At 36.6% G+C, this 15,353-nt stretch overlaps 1 protein-coding gene across 1 annotated transcript in view; it reads right to left on the bottom strand.

The window, feature by feature from the left end:
- LOC120067269 overlaps positions 1-15,353 on the bottom strand; it is a 34,022-nt gene that overhangs the window by 18,534 nt on the left and 135 nt on the right. Inside the window, exons 2-10 of the mRNA XM_039018800.1 lie at positions 15,017-15,278; positions 14,321-14,351; positions 6,626-7,281; positions 6,464-6,512; positions 6,187-6,312; positions 2,834-2,899; positions 2,431-2,535; positions 2,140-2,231; positions 1,915-2,068 (exon numbers count right to left, since the gene is read on the bottom strand). Of these exons, the coding sequence (XP_038874728.1) occupies positions 1,915-2,068; positions 2,140-2,231; positions 2,431-2,535; positions 2,834-2,899; positions 6,187-6,312; positions 6,464-6,512; positions 6,626-7,281; positions 14,321-14,351; positions 15,017-15,278 (1,541 nt within the window). The remainder of the gene's footprint in view (positions 1-1,914; positions 2,069-2,139; positions 2,232-2,430; positions 2,536-2,833; positions 2,900-6,186; positions 6,313-6,463; positions 6,513-6,625; positions 7,282-14,320; positions 14,352-15,016; positions 15,279-15,353) is intronic.

The raw sequence follows: 15,353 nt of genomic DNA, 5'->3' as shown, positions 1-15,353 counted from the left end.
ACACACCAAGTAAAAAAGATACACTTCTAACCCTCCTTTTAAGACGAAATTATTGCTTTTAATCATTTAAAAGAATTGTACTCCACCGATAAAGACTTTGAAGACATTTGGTATAACTGTTCCAACCATCTTCCAGAAAAAAAAAATTCATATTTTCGATGGTTTTCTCTTTAAAAATGACATTCTTTGCATACCACACACGTTCAAATGGTTTAGCTGGACACTTTGGTAAGGACAAGACTTTAGCACCTTCGAAATTTTTTTGGCCACAGTTAAAAGAAAGATGTTGCTAATTTTGTCAAAAGATGTTAAATTTGTCAAAGCTCTAAAAGAACTAGCACAAACCAAGGACTTTACTCCCCTTTACTAATACCAAAAAATATTTGGGAAGAACTTTCAATGGATCTTGTCCTTAGTTTACCTAGAACTCAAAGAGGATATGACTCCGTTTTAGTAGTTGTAGATAGATTTAGTAAGATGGCACATTTTTTTCACTTGCAAAAAGACTAATGACGCTTTAAATATTGCAGACTTATTTTTCGGGGAAATTGTTCTATCACACGGAATACCAAAGAGCATTGTGTCCGATAGAGACGTAAAATTCACGAGCTACTTCTAGAAATCTTTATGGGAACGTTCCAGCATTGACTTACTTTTCAACTCAACGAGCCATCCTCAAACGGACGGGCAAACCGAGGTTACAAATAGAACACTCAGGAACCTCCTAAGATGTTTAAGTGGAGACAAACCCTGTCATTGGGACCTTACTCTTGCTCAAGCTAAATTTTCCTTCAACATGATAAATCATTCCACGGGGAAATGCACTTTCAAAATAGTCTTCACTCAAGTACCAAGAGTAACTCTAGATCTTGCTAACTTACCTATTTCAATCGACTTAAGTGCTAAAGCGAACATTATAGCTGAAAGAGTGAAGAAAATACATGAAGAAGTCCACCAACACTTGGAAGCAAGTACTAACCTTTACAAAAGTGGACGAACACAGAAGAGCAATTGAATTTAGAGTTGGAGACTTGGTTACGGTGCACTTAAAGAAAAGCAGATCACCAACTGGACAGTACTCTAAACTCACAAACAAGAAGATCGAACCCTTTCCTATCCTCAAAAATCGGGAACAGATGCCCACCACATTGATCTACCTCCTACATGAAGATTAGCTCAACATTTAATGCCTTAGACATACATCATTACCACCCACCAGATGATTTCGAGCTAGCACAACCAAACTTGGTGACGAGTTTGATCTTCTCGGGCGGATAGAGCTGATGTAAAAGTAGAGTCATAACTCCTTAAACTTCTGATTAGTTGTTTGTATTGTTAAGTATTTAGTTGTTTTATGAGTTTTAGTCCAGTTGGTTATTGTTTGTTAGTGACCAATTGTTCAGGTAACCAGTCTTAGGTGACCGGTTATATAGGTGGTCAGTTACCTTTCTTGTATAAATAGGCTTACTGTCATCCTATTTATTCATTAAGAAAAGAACTCTCTATTGCAATCTTGAAGCAATTACATCAATTTCCTTCCAGGGATATCTCACTAATTTTCACACCGCTCAAAAATTTAGGACTTTGAGGCTATTGAATTCTTATTGTTATATAGCAGCAAACAAAAGGGGGGGAAACAATTGAACTCCAATTTTGTAGTCTGTCTAGAAATTATCTTATTTTCATGATTTAAACCCAAACGGAAGCCTTATTCCAACACCTCAGCTTTGGTGGCCTTTTTATATATTTCAATCCTCAATTATTTTTTTTTTTTTTTTTTTTTTGAAGTAATAATAATAAGAAGAAGAAGAATATAGATGAGACAAATGAAGTACGGTTACTAAAGTTATTACCAATAGAAGAAGAAGAAGAATATAGATGAGACAAATGAAGTACAGTTACTAAAGTTATTACCAATAGTGGTCTGTTTTCAAGTAGTGAAATTCTGCTACAACTCGTAAGCTTCATGGCAATCACCAACCGCTTTATCTGCCAATTGACGGGTAAGGAATCCACAAGCTCAAAAAAATATGTTGCAAAGCCATACTCAGGACGTTCCATCACTATTCTGCACTCAAATGCAGCACCATCAATATCTCAGTAATCAGTTCACAAAGATACAAATTATATTAAATGCACCTTTTATGTCTCTCAAATACAAATACAAAAGACTGGAGATCCCGGCACCACCCCCACTCAACAGGCCAGTTTCGGAAATGAAGATATCTTGTCTAAAAAAGAAGGTTGAACAACAAATGTAGATCATCAGAGAGAAATGAACTGGACAATTTCAAAATTTGAGAAAATTCATCATCTGAAATGATGAACTAAATAGAAGTAACAGAAAAAAAAACGATACCAATGCAAAATAATTCAAAACCTTCAAGGCATCAGATGGGGAAAAATAAATAATAAATAAAAACTTATTACCTGCTCAATAAGTGAAACTAGACAAGCTAAGCAATAGCTTGCTCTTGAACTTTTCATGCATCTTATAGAGGGAAACTTCAAAAAGGAATGGCGTTGAGAAAAAAGCTGTTACCACATGGTTAAACAATAGTTTAGAGTATAGATAGAGTACAAGGACAAACTGACTAAAATCCCAACCATAAACCAATAGGCAGAGTAGTACTAACTGCTAGAAACCAATCAAAATTATCGTAAAAAATGTTTTGAGTTCTCTTCTTGGATAACAAACCAATATCATTGAAAATTGAAATATGACCAAAAGTGAGAAAAACAAAAGCCCTTTCTAGTTGGTAATTTCAAAGAAATATAGTTAGCGAAACTTAATAAGGATAAAAATAAAGATAAGTACAGAGGGTGGTATTACCCCAAATTTCCTCACTACTCTTCTAATACCATAAAAAACTCCATTCTGCCCACACATGTATGCACACTGCACAGCAAAGGAATAGAACAAACCAGTGATGTGTGAGCCCCAAACATGCAATCCTCCAATGACATGAGGTGCAGCCGTGCAGGTTGGTTAATCTTGAGATATTCTCCCTCATATAATTGTATAATTGAAAAAGTGGTGATAGCTAGTTGCTATCCTAAAATGGTCATCCAAACTTCAGACGATCCAAAGGAAGAACCCTAATGGAATGAAAATTTTGAAATTTTGAAAGGAAAGAAAAATAAGTAATGCCTCCTGATACAACACTTCTTCTCTTTTTTGGTAAGAACGAGAGCTTTCAATGAGAAATGACTCCAATCTAAAAGAATGATATCAAAACGAGTGTGCATAATTTTTTTATAAGAAACGGAGACTTGTATTCAAAAAAGAACAAACGAAAACAATCTAAAGGCAGGGGTTTAGAAGACCCCCCAAAAGTGCTAATGAATAAGAGCCTTCCTGTTGTTATAATCATCAAAAGCTATAATTACAAAAGTGTTTGGTGTAGTTTGTGCAGGCTATATGTTGAACAGCAGCTCAAAAAGAATCAAAAGAATCAAACTTATCTTCAAAAACTATGCTATTCCTCTTGTTCCAAATGCACCACAAAAGGGACCGAGAAGCACACCTCCAAAGGACATTCCCTCTAGGACCAAAAGCTTTACTATCTAGCCCATCAATCAACCAATCATCGATCTTGCTTGGGAGACAACACTCCAAGCCAAAAGTTCTAAACAAGAGATTCCAACCCTTCTTGGCAAAGTCAGAATGCAGAAACAAATGGTCAAGGGACTCCTCATTTTTAAGGCAAAGGCTTGAAGCTTCCCTTGAAGCTTTTCATGAGTATTAAGGCTTCTGTAAGCAAGGGACCATAGGAAAAACTTCACCTTTTTTGGAATTTTGAGTTTCCAGATGATACACACCAGAAGAAAGGTGAGAGGGGAAGCTCTCTTAGCAATATTCAGAAAGGTACTTTTAGTTGTAAACTTCCCCGTGGCATCTAGTTTCCACTCAAGACAATCATGTCTACTCTGAGGAGCCCAAGACCAGGATTTCCAGAATGGCAATCACATCTCCCATCTCTCTGTCCAAGACAAATTCTAAGACCCAAATTCCAGGATTGGCTGGTAGTGCACCAACAATCAGCCATTAAAGCATCCTTTTTCAGAGACAAGAAAAAAATTCAAAGGATCTAAGAGCTTTCCTCCCACAATGAAGGTCGAGAATTTGAAAAACAGCTCTTTATGTTTCAGAATTCCAGCCCAAAGCCTAGAATTTCTTCCCCTTTTCGGCATATTTGTGGACCAACCAGCAGCATCCATACCATAAATGGCTACAATTAACCACCTCCAAAGCGCATTTTCTTCCTGACAAAACCTCCAAAGCCACTTCATAAGAAGAGCTATGTTTTCTTGACGGAGGGACCCAATTCCAAAACCTCTGTGGATTATAGGGAAGGAAGAAGAAGTCCATTTAACGAGGTGGGAGGCAGGCTTGCAAGTCCCACCATTTCAAACAAGGTCTCTTATGACGTTTTCCAACCTGTTTATAATACTTACCGGAGCTAGCATAAGACAGAAGAAATAACAAGGAAGACTATTTAGCACCGACTGAGCTAGGGTCAATCTACCAACCTTTTGAGAGGGAAATTCCTCCCCATTTGTCCACCTTCGATTTAAACCGCTCCTCGAGAGATCTCCAAGCTTTCTTGGCACTGTGACCCCTCCAATAGGATAGACCAAATAAGTCAAAGGGAGAGTGTCCCCTTTGCACCCAAACTTAGTAGCAAAAAGACCCACCTCTACCCTTCCAAGGTTAATTCTGATGTTTGAGGTTTTAGTAACATTAAGATACAGTCCCGATCCCAAGAGAAACAGGTTTACAACCATCCACCAAGCCTCAAGGTTGTCTTTTTCCCAAGAGGAAAAGAGAAGAGTGCTGTCTGCATACTGGAGGTGAGTTAACTCAAAAAGTCATATTTCCAAAGGGAGAAAGATCCATTACACAACATGGGAACCCCAAACAAACTAAAACAACTCTAGAGGGAGAAAGAAAACAAACACCCTGCAAATGATGATCAAGATCCTATCTTGCTGTTCGCAAAGGAAACACCACCACCAAATGTAAAACCATGGGAGAATGTTACTATCAGAAAAATATTGTTGGAGAGAATCACGAGGCAATTACATCCGAAACCTTAACTTAAATTCTTTCAAGAATCAGACCATTTTCCTTGAAAATATGCTCAAGATAATCTAACTCTAGCAAAATATCCACTGGGTAACAACATGAATTCATCAAAAGCTCTTGCCACCTCCTTTGGATTACTTTGAATATTGGGATTCAACTACATACCAACTAGGTGTTAAAAGATCTACTATCCGTACCACCCAACTACAAAAACTACACCTCTGGCGTGGTGGAACTATAGTAATTATCCTTCACTTTGATGACAACCTCCATAAAATCCATCTGTCTTCCTGACCATTTTCCGAGCAGAAGTTACAAAACCAGCACAGAAATCACATATATGGTCATTGCTTAAATGCTTAATAATTCAATTATCAAGAAGAAAATTCCCAACTCTAGTCCAGTCATGGTAAGGAATCTGCGAAATCTTCCAATGAACACTTGCATTTCTCCTTCCAAAGTTAAAAATAATAACTCTTTTACAGTGGCATAAGCATTCTTAATGCACAACAATTTCACCATATCTTCATCCTCAATAAAAGGTCTAGGCATACTAGAAAAGCTTCCTTGTAAACTTCTCAAGCAAAGACTAGAATTTCACCACCATTTATCTAGGACTACAGAGGTTTTCATGTTACCCTTCCTACCATTATTTGACCCCCTGAGATACTCCAAAAAATAACCACTCGAGCAAAAAGCTTGATTAGTTTCCGGGCGTACATGGTTCATTACCAATATTAAATCTTAAGAAATATATATTAGTTAATTCAGTAATATAAACCTCTCCCTCATGATATTAGGAAACTTGTGTTTAGTGGTCTAGAAAACCATATGTTTGATACGGTTAAAAGCCCTATGGGAGAATCATTAAGTATCATCCAAGGGTCGTCATTTCCCAAGTCTGAAAAATATCATAGGCATAGGATACTGAAACCTTATGGCTAGAAAAGCCAACAGCATATAGCCCATAAAGGAAAAACCTTGGGTTGAAACAAGATCGTGAATTTATCAAGACATACATGAGACTTTCCTTTATGAAAGATTAGTTTATCGTTGAAAAAAGTTAAAAATAGATAAAATCATGTGTCATTGCTCACCCTCGAGATCACATCTTCAAGCTCACCAAAGCTGTCTTCACTAAAAGACTCATCTAGATCATCATCAGTTTCAATCTCCCCATAAAGCTTGATTTCATCAACTTGAACACCTTTGTCAACTAGTATCTGCCAATGAAACTAGAATGAATACGATCCAAAAAAATTTTGAAAAGGATTCGAAACTTTTCATTAAGTAAATAAAAAGAGACTAATGCTATATCACAATTAGAATACAATCCAAATTCGCAAGCACAATTGAATGACATGTGAATATCACCTGGAGAAGGCCAGGAGCGTCTTCCTCCAGTGCTGTTTCAATTGAATTCCTGCAAATAAATTGACACATATAACATCTTAAAGGGATTGAGAAAACATAGAAAACACACTTTTATCGGGGGATAAAAAACCAACTTTCAAAAGTAAAATTCCAAGTACATACGTGGCAGTTTTTTTCCGTTTGCGTCTCCCTTTAATGTTCATAAAACTACCAGGTTCTGGAACAAGAATGCTGCATCCAGGGTCAGAAGGTTTTGGATGCTCATAATCCATAGATGTAAAACCAAAAACCTTCCGAGAAGAGAAAAACTTCATTCGATCTTGCAATCGCATATTGTCCAACTTATTTTCATAATGTTCATCAGGAATGGTTGTTTCACTCTTTATCAACACAGTGTTGCTACAGACATTATTCGTATCCTTACCATATATGTTGCAGTCATCCACATGACCATAAGGTTCATCCTTCACTTTCGTGGAACTCAATAAATTTGCTTTAGGAACATGATCAGTCAAAGGCTGTGAAGCTAATTTTGTAGCTACCTTCTCTGTTGAGCAGATCTTATCTTTTTTAAGTTCCATATCATCGCCTGATTCGGTAGATTTGTTCGAAGAATGGTTGCTTGAGAAATATGATGCCGGAAGAGTTGCATTAGGTGAACAAACTACTGAAGGGCTGCAAAGACGAGGAGCATGACTTCCAGTTCTATCATGCAACACATTTTCAATTTCCATCAGTTCTTCACAAGCAAACATGGATTTCTCCCTCTGTTTCAAGGAGCAATGTAAAAGTTCTCCCGATGGCACACCAGAACCACGCTGCACAACCAACACTATATCAAATTACCAAGAACTCTAAACAACAACAACAACAACAAAAATTAAAATTAAAATTAAAATTAAAAATTAAAAAAATAAAATAAAATCATGAAAAATCATCACAAGACTTAATGTTTCCATATGAGAAAAACATGGAAGGAAACATTAAAGGCCCACCAATAAAATAAGCATAAAGAAAATAAGAAAGACTGTATAATCAATCATAAAAGTCAGGGGTCATAACAAGAAGCGTTTGACCAATTTCGTTGGAGAAAACAAGGATCCATAACAAAAACCTATGCTTGTCTATATTTACACAACCTTTGACAGAACAAAATTATGAGGAACGCTTTTTAAACATTTTTCTAAAATAAAACTTGTGCCCTTTAAACTGATGACTTTATACTGATCTCATACGCCACAGTTCACATTGATAGGTTTGCTTTCTTAAGAGAAAGATGTATAGTATGCACATGGCCGAAGAATACAGCCTAGGGGCAGGGGAAGAGAGAAACCCCTCCCTCGCCAAAAGGACTAAAAAGAGGGCTTTCAATTAGATTATATCATGAACAAGTTGTAATTACAAAAGAAATTTTGGTACTTCAATCACTACCAATGCAACAATTGCAAAGAAAAAACTCGCGACAGCAAAAGAAGAAAACAAGCAAATGCGAACAGCAGCCTTGCAAACTCAAACAAACAGAGCTACCTTGTCAACGCAGACTTACTAACAAAAAAGCCTGTCAGAGGTAGGGTGGCCATTGTAAACAGCAACTAGGGTTCCCACTCTAGGAAGCAGCTAGGATTTTAGATGGTGACTAGGGTTTGTATAAGGATTGTGGCTCTGATACCGACTAGAATTTGATGTATAAAAATAATTGCATTTCTTCTAAGGTCTCCTTATCTAGAAGAAAGATCATCTACCAATAAGGAAAAAAAATCATAGGGGCTGTTTGGGGGGCAGAGTTTAGTTCATATGTCTAGAGTTAATGTCTGTAAAGTTTATGTGTATGTGGAGTTTATATGTTTGTGTTTGGGGTATTGAGTTGAGTTCATACGTCAGGGATATCTAGTACAATTTTTTCTGACATAAATAATTTGTTTTTATGATGATTATTTTTGTTTGGAAACTATTTTATTCAATTGTTATACATATTTTTTAATAAACTATGGATTGCACTTTGTTTTATTTTTTTTTTTTAAAGTGCACATGTATAATTGGGAATTTTGGGAAATGGGTTTTAGAGTTTACTTTTGGATCATGCATTTTAAATTTATTTTAATTTAAGCAATCATTTTACAAATTTGTACATTTCACGTTTCTAGTTAAGTTGGACAAAATTATATTGCATTCATTGAACAAAACAAATTTGGATTTATATTGTAAGTGAAATATCCTCAAAATGTAATTGTACTGTAATGACCCTATTAATGACCACATTACATGGTTTGTATAAAAAATATGTAACAAAGGTCACATTCTCCAGCTATTATATGATACAAAACAAATATATATATATGATATGGGCCAACAAATGGCAAGTCCACGTACACAAAATAATTATATAAACGTCCACCTAAATCCTCTATCTAATAGATATGTTCAACAACTTCCTTTCGCCCCCTAAACACCAATTCATGCTTATCTTTTTGTCATGATACAAGCATCTGTTTGGATTAGCTTAGGAAAAAAAAAAGTTTTTCAAAAGTTATTTTCATTTAAACACTTTTGATAAAAAAAAAAAAATGTTCAAAATCTGTATTTTCCATCCAGTGTGCACTGCGTCAGAAAATCTTCGTCTTCGATCTCTCTTCGCAACGCAATATAGAAGTCTAACAGTTTCTCTCGGCATCTGTCTTTTAAGTCATTGATTTCATATCGTAAGACCAGGAATGCCCTATTTGATCTCTTCCTCTCCCATCTAATTGAGTTGCTTCCTCTTTCATTTTCATTTCCAAATCCAGCTCACTCCCACGTGTCCTTTGGACCCTTTGCTTAGAAGTGGATTCAAACCACTGACACAAGGTCCCTGCTGTTGCGGTCGATGCTCGTTTGCGCGTGCGTGAACCAACCACATATCAAAAGGTTTGGAACCCAAGCTGACCTTATGGGTGTAAAATATCAATGACAAACAAAATTGGCCCCCTAACACTGAATTGAGTTCAGATCTCAACTGATAGCAACTCATACCCTCACCCCAAACGCCCCATACAAATATAAATGATAAATATACACATAACACGCATCTAATGTTACAAAATATAAAGGAAATCCAACAGCATGCAACGTTTTGAGAAACAAGCAAATGTAAGTCTCGTTGGTGGTTTATTGATAATCCCTTTCTTAAAAAGTCTTAGGAACACTTTCACCAACTTTATGTTCAAGGCTTTTTAAGAAATTCAATTGTCATACCGTGAAGACCCAAAGACTTTTGATTGCCAAGATTCCAATGTCTTGCAAGGGAGGGAACCACTTCATCTGTTCAACTTCCATCCATTGCACGCTTAACTCTGGGAGTAAATTTTCAAAATCTCCTTTTCTATTCCTTTCTTAGAGATAAGAAGTTTGTCCCTTTGGTCCTTATGAGAGTACCAATTGGTGTTATATTGGGAATATTAATACAACATTGGTAAGGGCATCATGGTAATTAGATAGGGATATCTTGGTTATAAATAGAGGAGGTTGGACACCTTAGAGGGGAAATCAATTTAGTGAGAGTTTTCATTGTAGGACTTTGGGAGAGAGAGAGCCTTCTCAAAAGTCTATTGGCATATTGTAACTTCTCGTGATATTGCGATCTATTACTAACTTTGTGTTCTTTGTTGTTCTTTTTTTCATTTTTTTTTTGTTAGTTTCCTTGTTATGTGGTATTCTAACAAATTGGTAACAAAGCAAGTTTATCCTGGAGTACTGTTTTTGGAAATGGGAGAAGAAACACGGTGGTCATGGGAGCAATGGCTAAATTTGGTAGCTAACACGAGCGAGAGATGGCAGAAATAGGAGAAGCTCTATGATCATGGAAGCAAGTGCAAAATTGGACTACGGATCGCAAGCACGACACACAAAAAAGAGAAGTTCAGTGGGGGAAATTGCAACAAACTCCTAAAGAAAAGCAAAAAAGAGATGAGAATGTCGAGTTGGTGATCAAAGCCAAAGACTGATAGTCTTGAAGACCATTGACATCAGGGGATCAAAGGAATCTTCTGTGAAGTGCATAAGCAATGGCAGAGGAGAATTCGAACGAGGAAGATGAAGAAATTAAGGAGGAAATGCGTAAGGAAAAACATGATAGCAAAAAAGAGGTGAGGCAAGTGGAGAGAGAAACCAAGGGCAGACATGAGGTGGGATAGACAATAGGTCCATTCAAAGAAGAGCATTCGAACAATGGTAAAGGCAAAAGTTTGAAATTGGAGAAAGATGACGAGGAGAGAAAATACCTCCAAGGCATGGAGATGAGTGGGAGAAAAACCGAGGGACGAAAGAGTAGTCCGATAACCACTAGAAACCGGACCAAGAAATTGTGTACGGTGAAACTTGAAGAATAAGGTTTAGCAAAGTTGGAAGAAAAATCAACAAAGAAGGAAAAAGAAGAAAATAAATGGTGGTGGTAGATGGAAGGATAAATGTTGGGGAAAGAAAATACATCGGCATTCGTATGGTCAGAAAATCGAGGCATCAAGGGGAAGAAGTCACAGCGGAGGAAAGACACATGGGCGGTCACTCATGGTTGAGGGAATAAGAGGATTTTGTATAAGCTGAAAATGACTAAGGACATGGTTGGCAATGGATGGAGATGAAGGCTTAGGGAAGGTGCAATTTTCGTGAAAAGGATGGCAAAAATTTCTCTAACCACGTGAAGTATCAAGAGGCAAGGTCAGGGGTCGAAAAAATTTGCAGCATTAACTTTACTTTAATAAATTGGCTGGATCTAGATGAAAAGGCACAAGAATTCTCAAATGGGCTTAGTCTAAATAAAGAAGTTGAGCCCAAAATGGTACGTAGCTTCAGGCTAGATTGGAGGTGCTGAAAAGGTGGAATATCAAGCCACGTGAGAATATACAAAGAAAGAAAAAAGGAGCTTCGTGGGCTGGATTTTAATGAATTCATTGAGGCCCATTTGTTAGAGGCAAAAAAAAAAAAAGTTGTAATGCCATTCAGCATTGGGTTGCTCAATGGTCTCTTCTTATGTTAAGTTGGGTTAGCATTCCTTGTAATGTTCCTTCTAATTTTGATTTTAGGTGTGCGTAATTTTTTGTTTGGCGTTTGTATTGGACCAAGGTGTCTTTGAAGAACAGGGTAATGTGGGAGTATTAGTTAGGGTTATATTGGGGTATAATATTAGTAATGGCATTGTGGTAATCACTTAGGGATGTCTTTGTTTCGAATAGAGAGGGTTGGACGCCCTTTGGGGGATCAATTTAGTCGGAGTGAGAACCCTCTCAAAAGGCTATTGTTATATTGAAACTTCTCATAGAATTGCAATATATTACTATCGTTGTGTTCTTTAAGTTTCCTTGTTAGGTGGTATCCTAACAGCCCTCCAAAAATGAGACGATTATTTTGATTTTCCAAGCCATCGTCCATATGTAGAAAGAACTAGAGTTCTCTCCCTCCTTCAGCCACTGGAACTTATATTATGAAGTCTCATAGGCTACTCCTTTTGAGGATCCAACATCGAAAAAATCAAGGGACCTCACGATGTTTATCAGAATCATGGTCTAAACCTAGCTATGTGGAGGATCCTGAACAAAGAAATTTAGTGAGCCTCGTGATGTGCCTCGAGATTTAGAGAAAAAGCTCTCTCATGGTTGGGAGTGGACAGATTTGTTCAAGGGAAGGCCCAAAGTTGTACTTTGTTCATGGGGAGGATTGTTAGGAGTGTAAACAAAGACCCACCTTGGTTAAGGAAGGAAATGATCATGGGGTGTATCAGCGAAGACAATTACCTCCATTGGTATGAGGCCTTTTGGGTGGTTCCAAAAGCAAAGTCATGAAGATTTATGCACAAAGTGAACAATATCATACCATTGTGAAAATGGATGGAGATTTTGTTGTTATCAATTAGTATCAGAGCCCACGAACTTCAAATGGGCATTCGGTCCAAAAACAAAATTTGGGCCCGTTCCAAGAACGATGAAACCTAAGAGACACTATCTCGAGGGGGCTTGTTGAGGATCCAACATTGAAAATATTAAGGGAGCTCACAATGTTTATAAGATACATAGATACTCCTCTCATTGCCAATTAGTTTTGAGATGGAACACCATGCTATCTAACAACTTCTTTGATATTGACTCCAAAAGTAAATCTTTCAAAAAGCTTCCTTGCCTGGTTAGGTCATTATTCACCCCACCCTTCTCTTCAATCTTATCAGTCTCATAAATTCTATCGATATATGTGCAATTTTTGTCAAATCACAGCGGCTAAAGCCACAAAAGGTTTGTCAATGAAGGATATCACACCTTTCCCCTAATAAGGAATAATTTGGCACAAAGATAAGCAACATTGTTTTATCCCCCAAAAAAAAAAAAAATGCTAGAAAGAAATATATATTTGTTAGTCTAAGACTTGTGCACACCTCAAGTAATCTCACAAGAACTACTAAGTTTTGTTGTAAGGAAACTAGTAGGATATAAAATCATTGGTAGGTCTCATTCCCTCTAAGTCGTTTATTTATTTCCTTTCTTAGAACTCAAGGATACAATTGTACAACCTATAGAACAAATCATGTTCAAGTAAGGTCGTCATTTACTTATTTCGTTTCGGCTTTTCTTTTCTAATACCCTTCACTTAGTTCATTGGCTTCAATGATTATAGATGACCTAAAATATTGCAAGAACAACAAAATTCACACCAAGAGTAACAAAAAGGTGTGATCCATGAAACCCTACAAGGCTTTTTTTTTTCTTTTGAAGATTCTATTATTCTTTTGCAGCCACAAAAACTAAGATGAAGCTTTTTCAAGATAAAGCCATATAACTTCTCTCATCTGAAAGGATTGTCACCTTCAAGGACGATGAGGAGCAAATTTTTATAATTTCTAGGAGGTGTTTGGCCCAAGAGTTGGAGTTGGAGGGTGGAGTTGTTAACTCCACTCCTTGTTCAACTCCACCTCTTGTTTGGTTCACAAACCCACAACTAAAAAAAAGCATCAATCTCATACTAGAACTCAAGGACACAGATGTACAACCTATAGAATAGATCCTATTCAAGTAAGGTTATACATCAATCTCATACCTTGTTAGCTCCTTACATTGTGGGCCCATGACTAAACTATTCCTCAGACTTCACAACTCCACTCTTTACCTCAAACACCCTTCTAAGGAGGGCTAATTTCCAAATATTGCAAGAAGTGGAACAAAATGGGGCAAAGGGGAAAGTGCTGGAAATATGATATGATCTTGAGTTTTAGCATTTTTCTTGCACAAACCTCACCACTTACCACTTGGTGAGAGAAATATAAAAGGACTCCTATTATGAATGAGGCCATGTGTTAAGCTTCCATGAGAGAGTTCCCAAAAGGAGATTTTAAACTTCTCTCATACCAAATAGAAAAGAAAGGGATTATCCAACCTTCCTTTGTCAATCAAATTAGTGAAATATTCCTTTGTTGGCCCATCGTTTCTCATGACCCATGTCTAGCCCCTCTAAATGGGACTCAACCCCTTCTTCTGTTGACCCACTCTTGAGTTGTTATCCCCAAACTTCTTCAACCACAAGAAGCTTAAAAGAAAATCCTCTACTTTCCCTAGTCTACTTCATGACAATAGACGTTTCTACCTTTTAGAGCACTGCTGCCCACCCGCCACACCTTCAACTTTGACCCATAAATTTCTACTTGACAAAGAAGCACCTAGCAATGCCTAATTTCACATCCCAGAGTCCTACTTCTAAAAATTTCACTTTCGTCTTGGTCACTTCACTATCATACAACAGAAACTAAAGTTGTCGAGGACATTGGGCTTGTGTGAGATTTTACCTATGATGTTTAGAATTGCAGATTTTTTGCTACAAAATTACAGAAAAGCAAGGAATTACCTCCACATGATTTGTCAAACCCAATGCTCGCCTACAATGGGAACAAGAAAATAACATCAGAGAAAGTCTAATCCTTCACAAAAGGATATTCAGAAACCGTCCAAATAAATTTTGTGATCAACTTCGACTTGATTTCATTTTAATCTCTAAGCTTTTGTGCTTTCAATTATATCTCTCAACTTTAAATATATAGTTATATAACTAAAAACTTTTACCATAAATGTTCTTTCTGAAAAAATGATGATAATAATAAAAATAATAAAATCATCAGTTGTCAACTAAGTTAAAACATGAAATTGTTGGGGAGTTTTATTTCACTGGCTTCTTTTCTTCTTTTTTATAAGAAATAGATATGTATTTCACTAGCTTCATTTGTTTGACAATTTTTAATTAAATTTAAGTAGTTAAGAACTATATTGTTACAGTTATGTGGGTTATATTATTTATCCTAGTTATTAAATTTAACTAGAGAAGTTAGTGGTAAAGATTAATTTTGGGTGATTTACTAAATTGAAATAATTGAAAGTTTAGGAACTTTACAGTAAGACTAAAACATTATTTCAACCAAAAAAAGAACCAGATTCAATCAAGTCATATTACATTCTTGTCTAAGTATGGGGGAAAAGAGTAATACCAAGTTGATAGAAACAAATAACTACAGATAGAGAAAATATGATCACCAAGAAAATGTGGAACCTTGATAGCAGCATCCTTAGTCGATCTATCAATGGAACATGATCAAGATCTTCATTGAAGTCATTAAACATCTCATTTTTAACCTTAGTTACAGCCACACCAGCAGAAGCAAAGTCATCTACACCATCTACCAAGGTACCTGATAAGGTGCTTGTGGATTCCACCCTTACCCGATCAAGAACCTTTTGTGACATTTGATTCTCAAAAGTCGGGTTCTCTATATTCAATCGAGGCCCCTGACTGTGATTGTCCATAAGATGACCTACATAAGGTAAGAACTATAGAATGAACGTGAATGAAATCAATTATCTGAAGAACAATATAGAAAGGCCTTCAT

Source organism: Benincasa hispida, chromosome 12, assembly GCF_009727055.1.
Source record: "Benincasa hispida cultivar B227 chromosome 12, ASM972705v1, whole genome shotgun sequence".
NCBI classification, from domain to species: Eukaryota; Viridiplantae; Streptophyta; class Magnoliopsida; order Cucurbitales; family Cucurbitaceae; genus Benincasa; species Benincasa hispida.
Note: the sequence above shows the minus strand (reverse complement) of the source record. Positions and strands in the feature narration are given on the sequence as shown.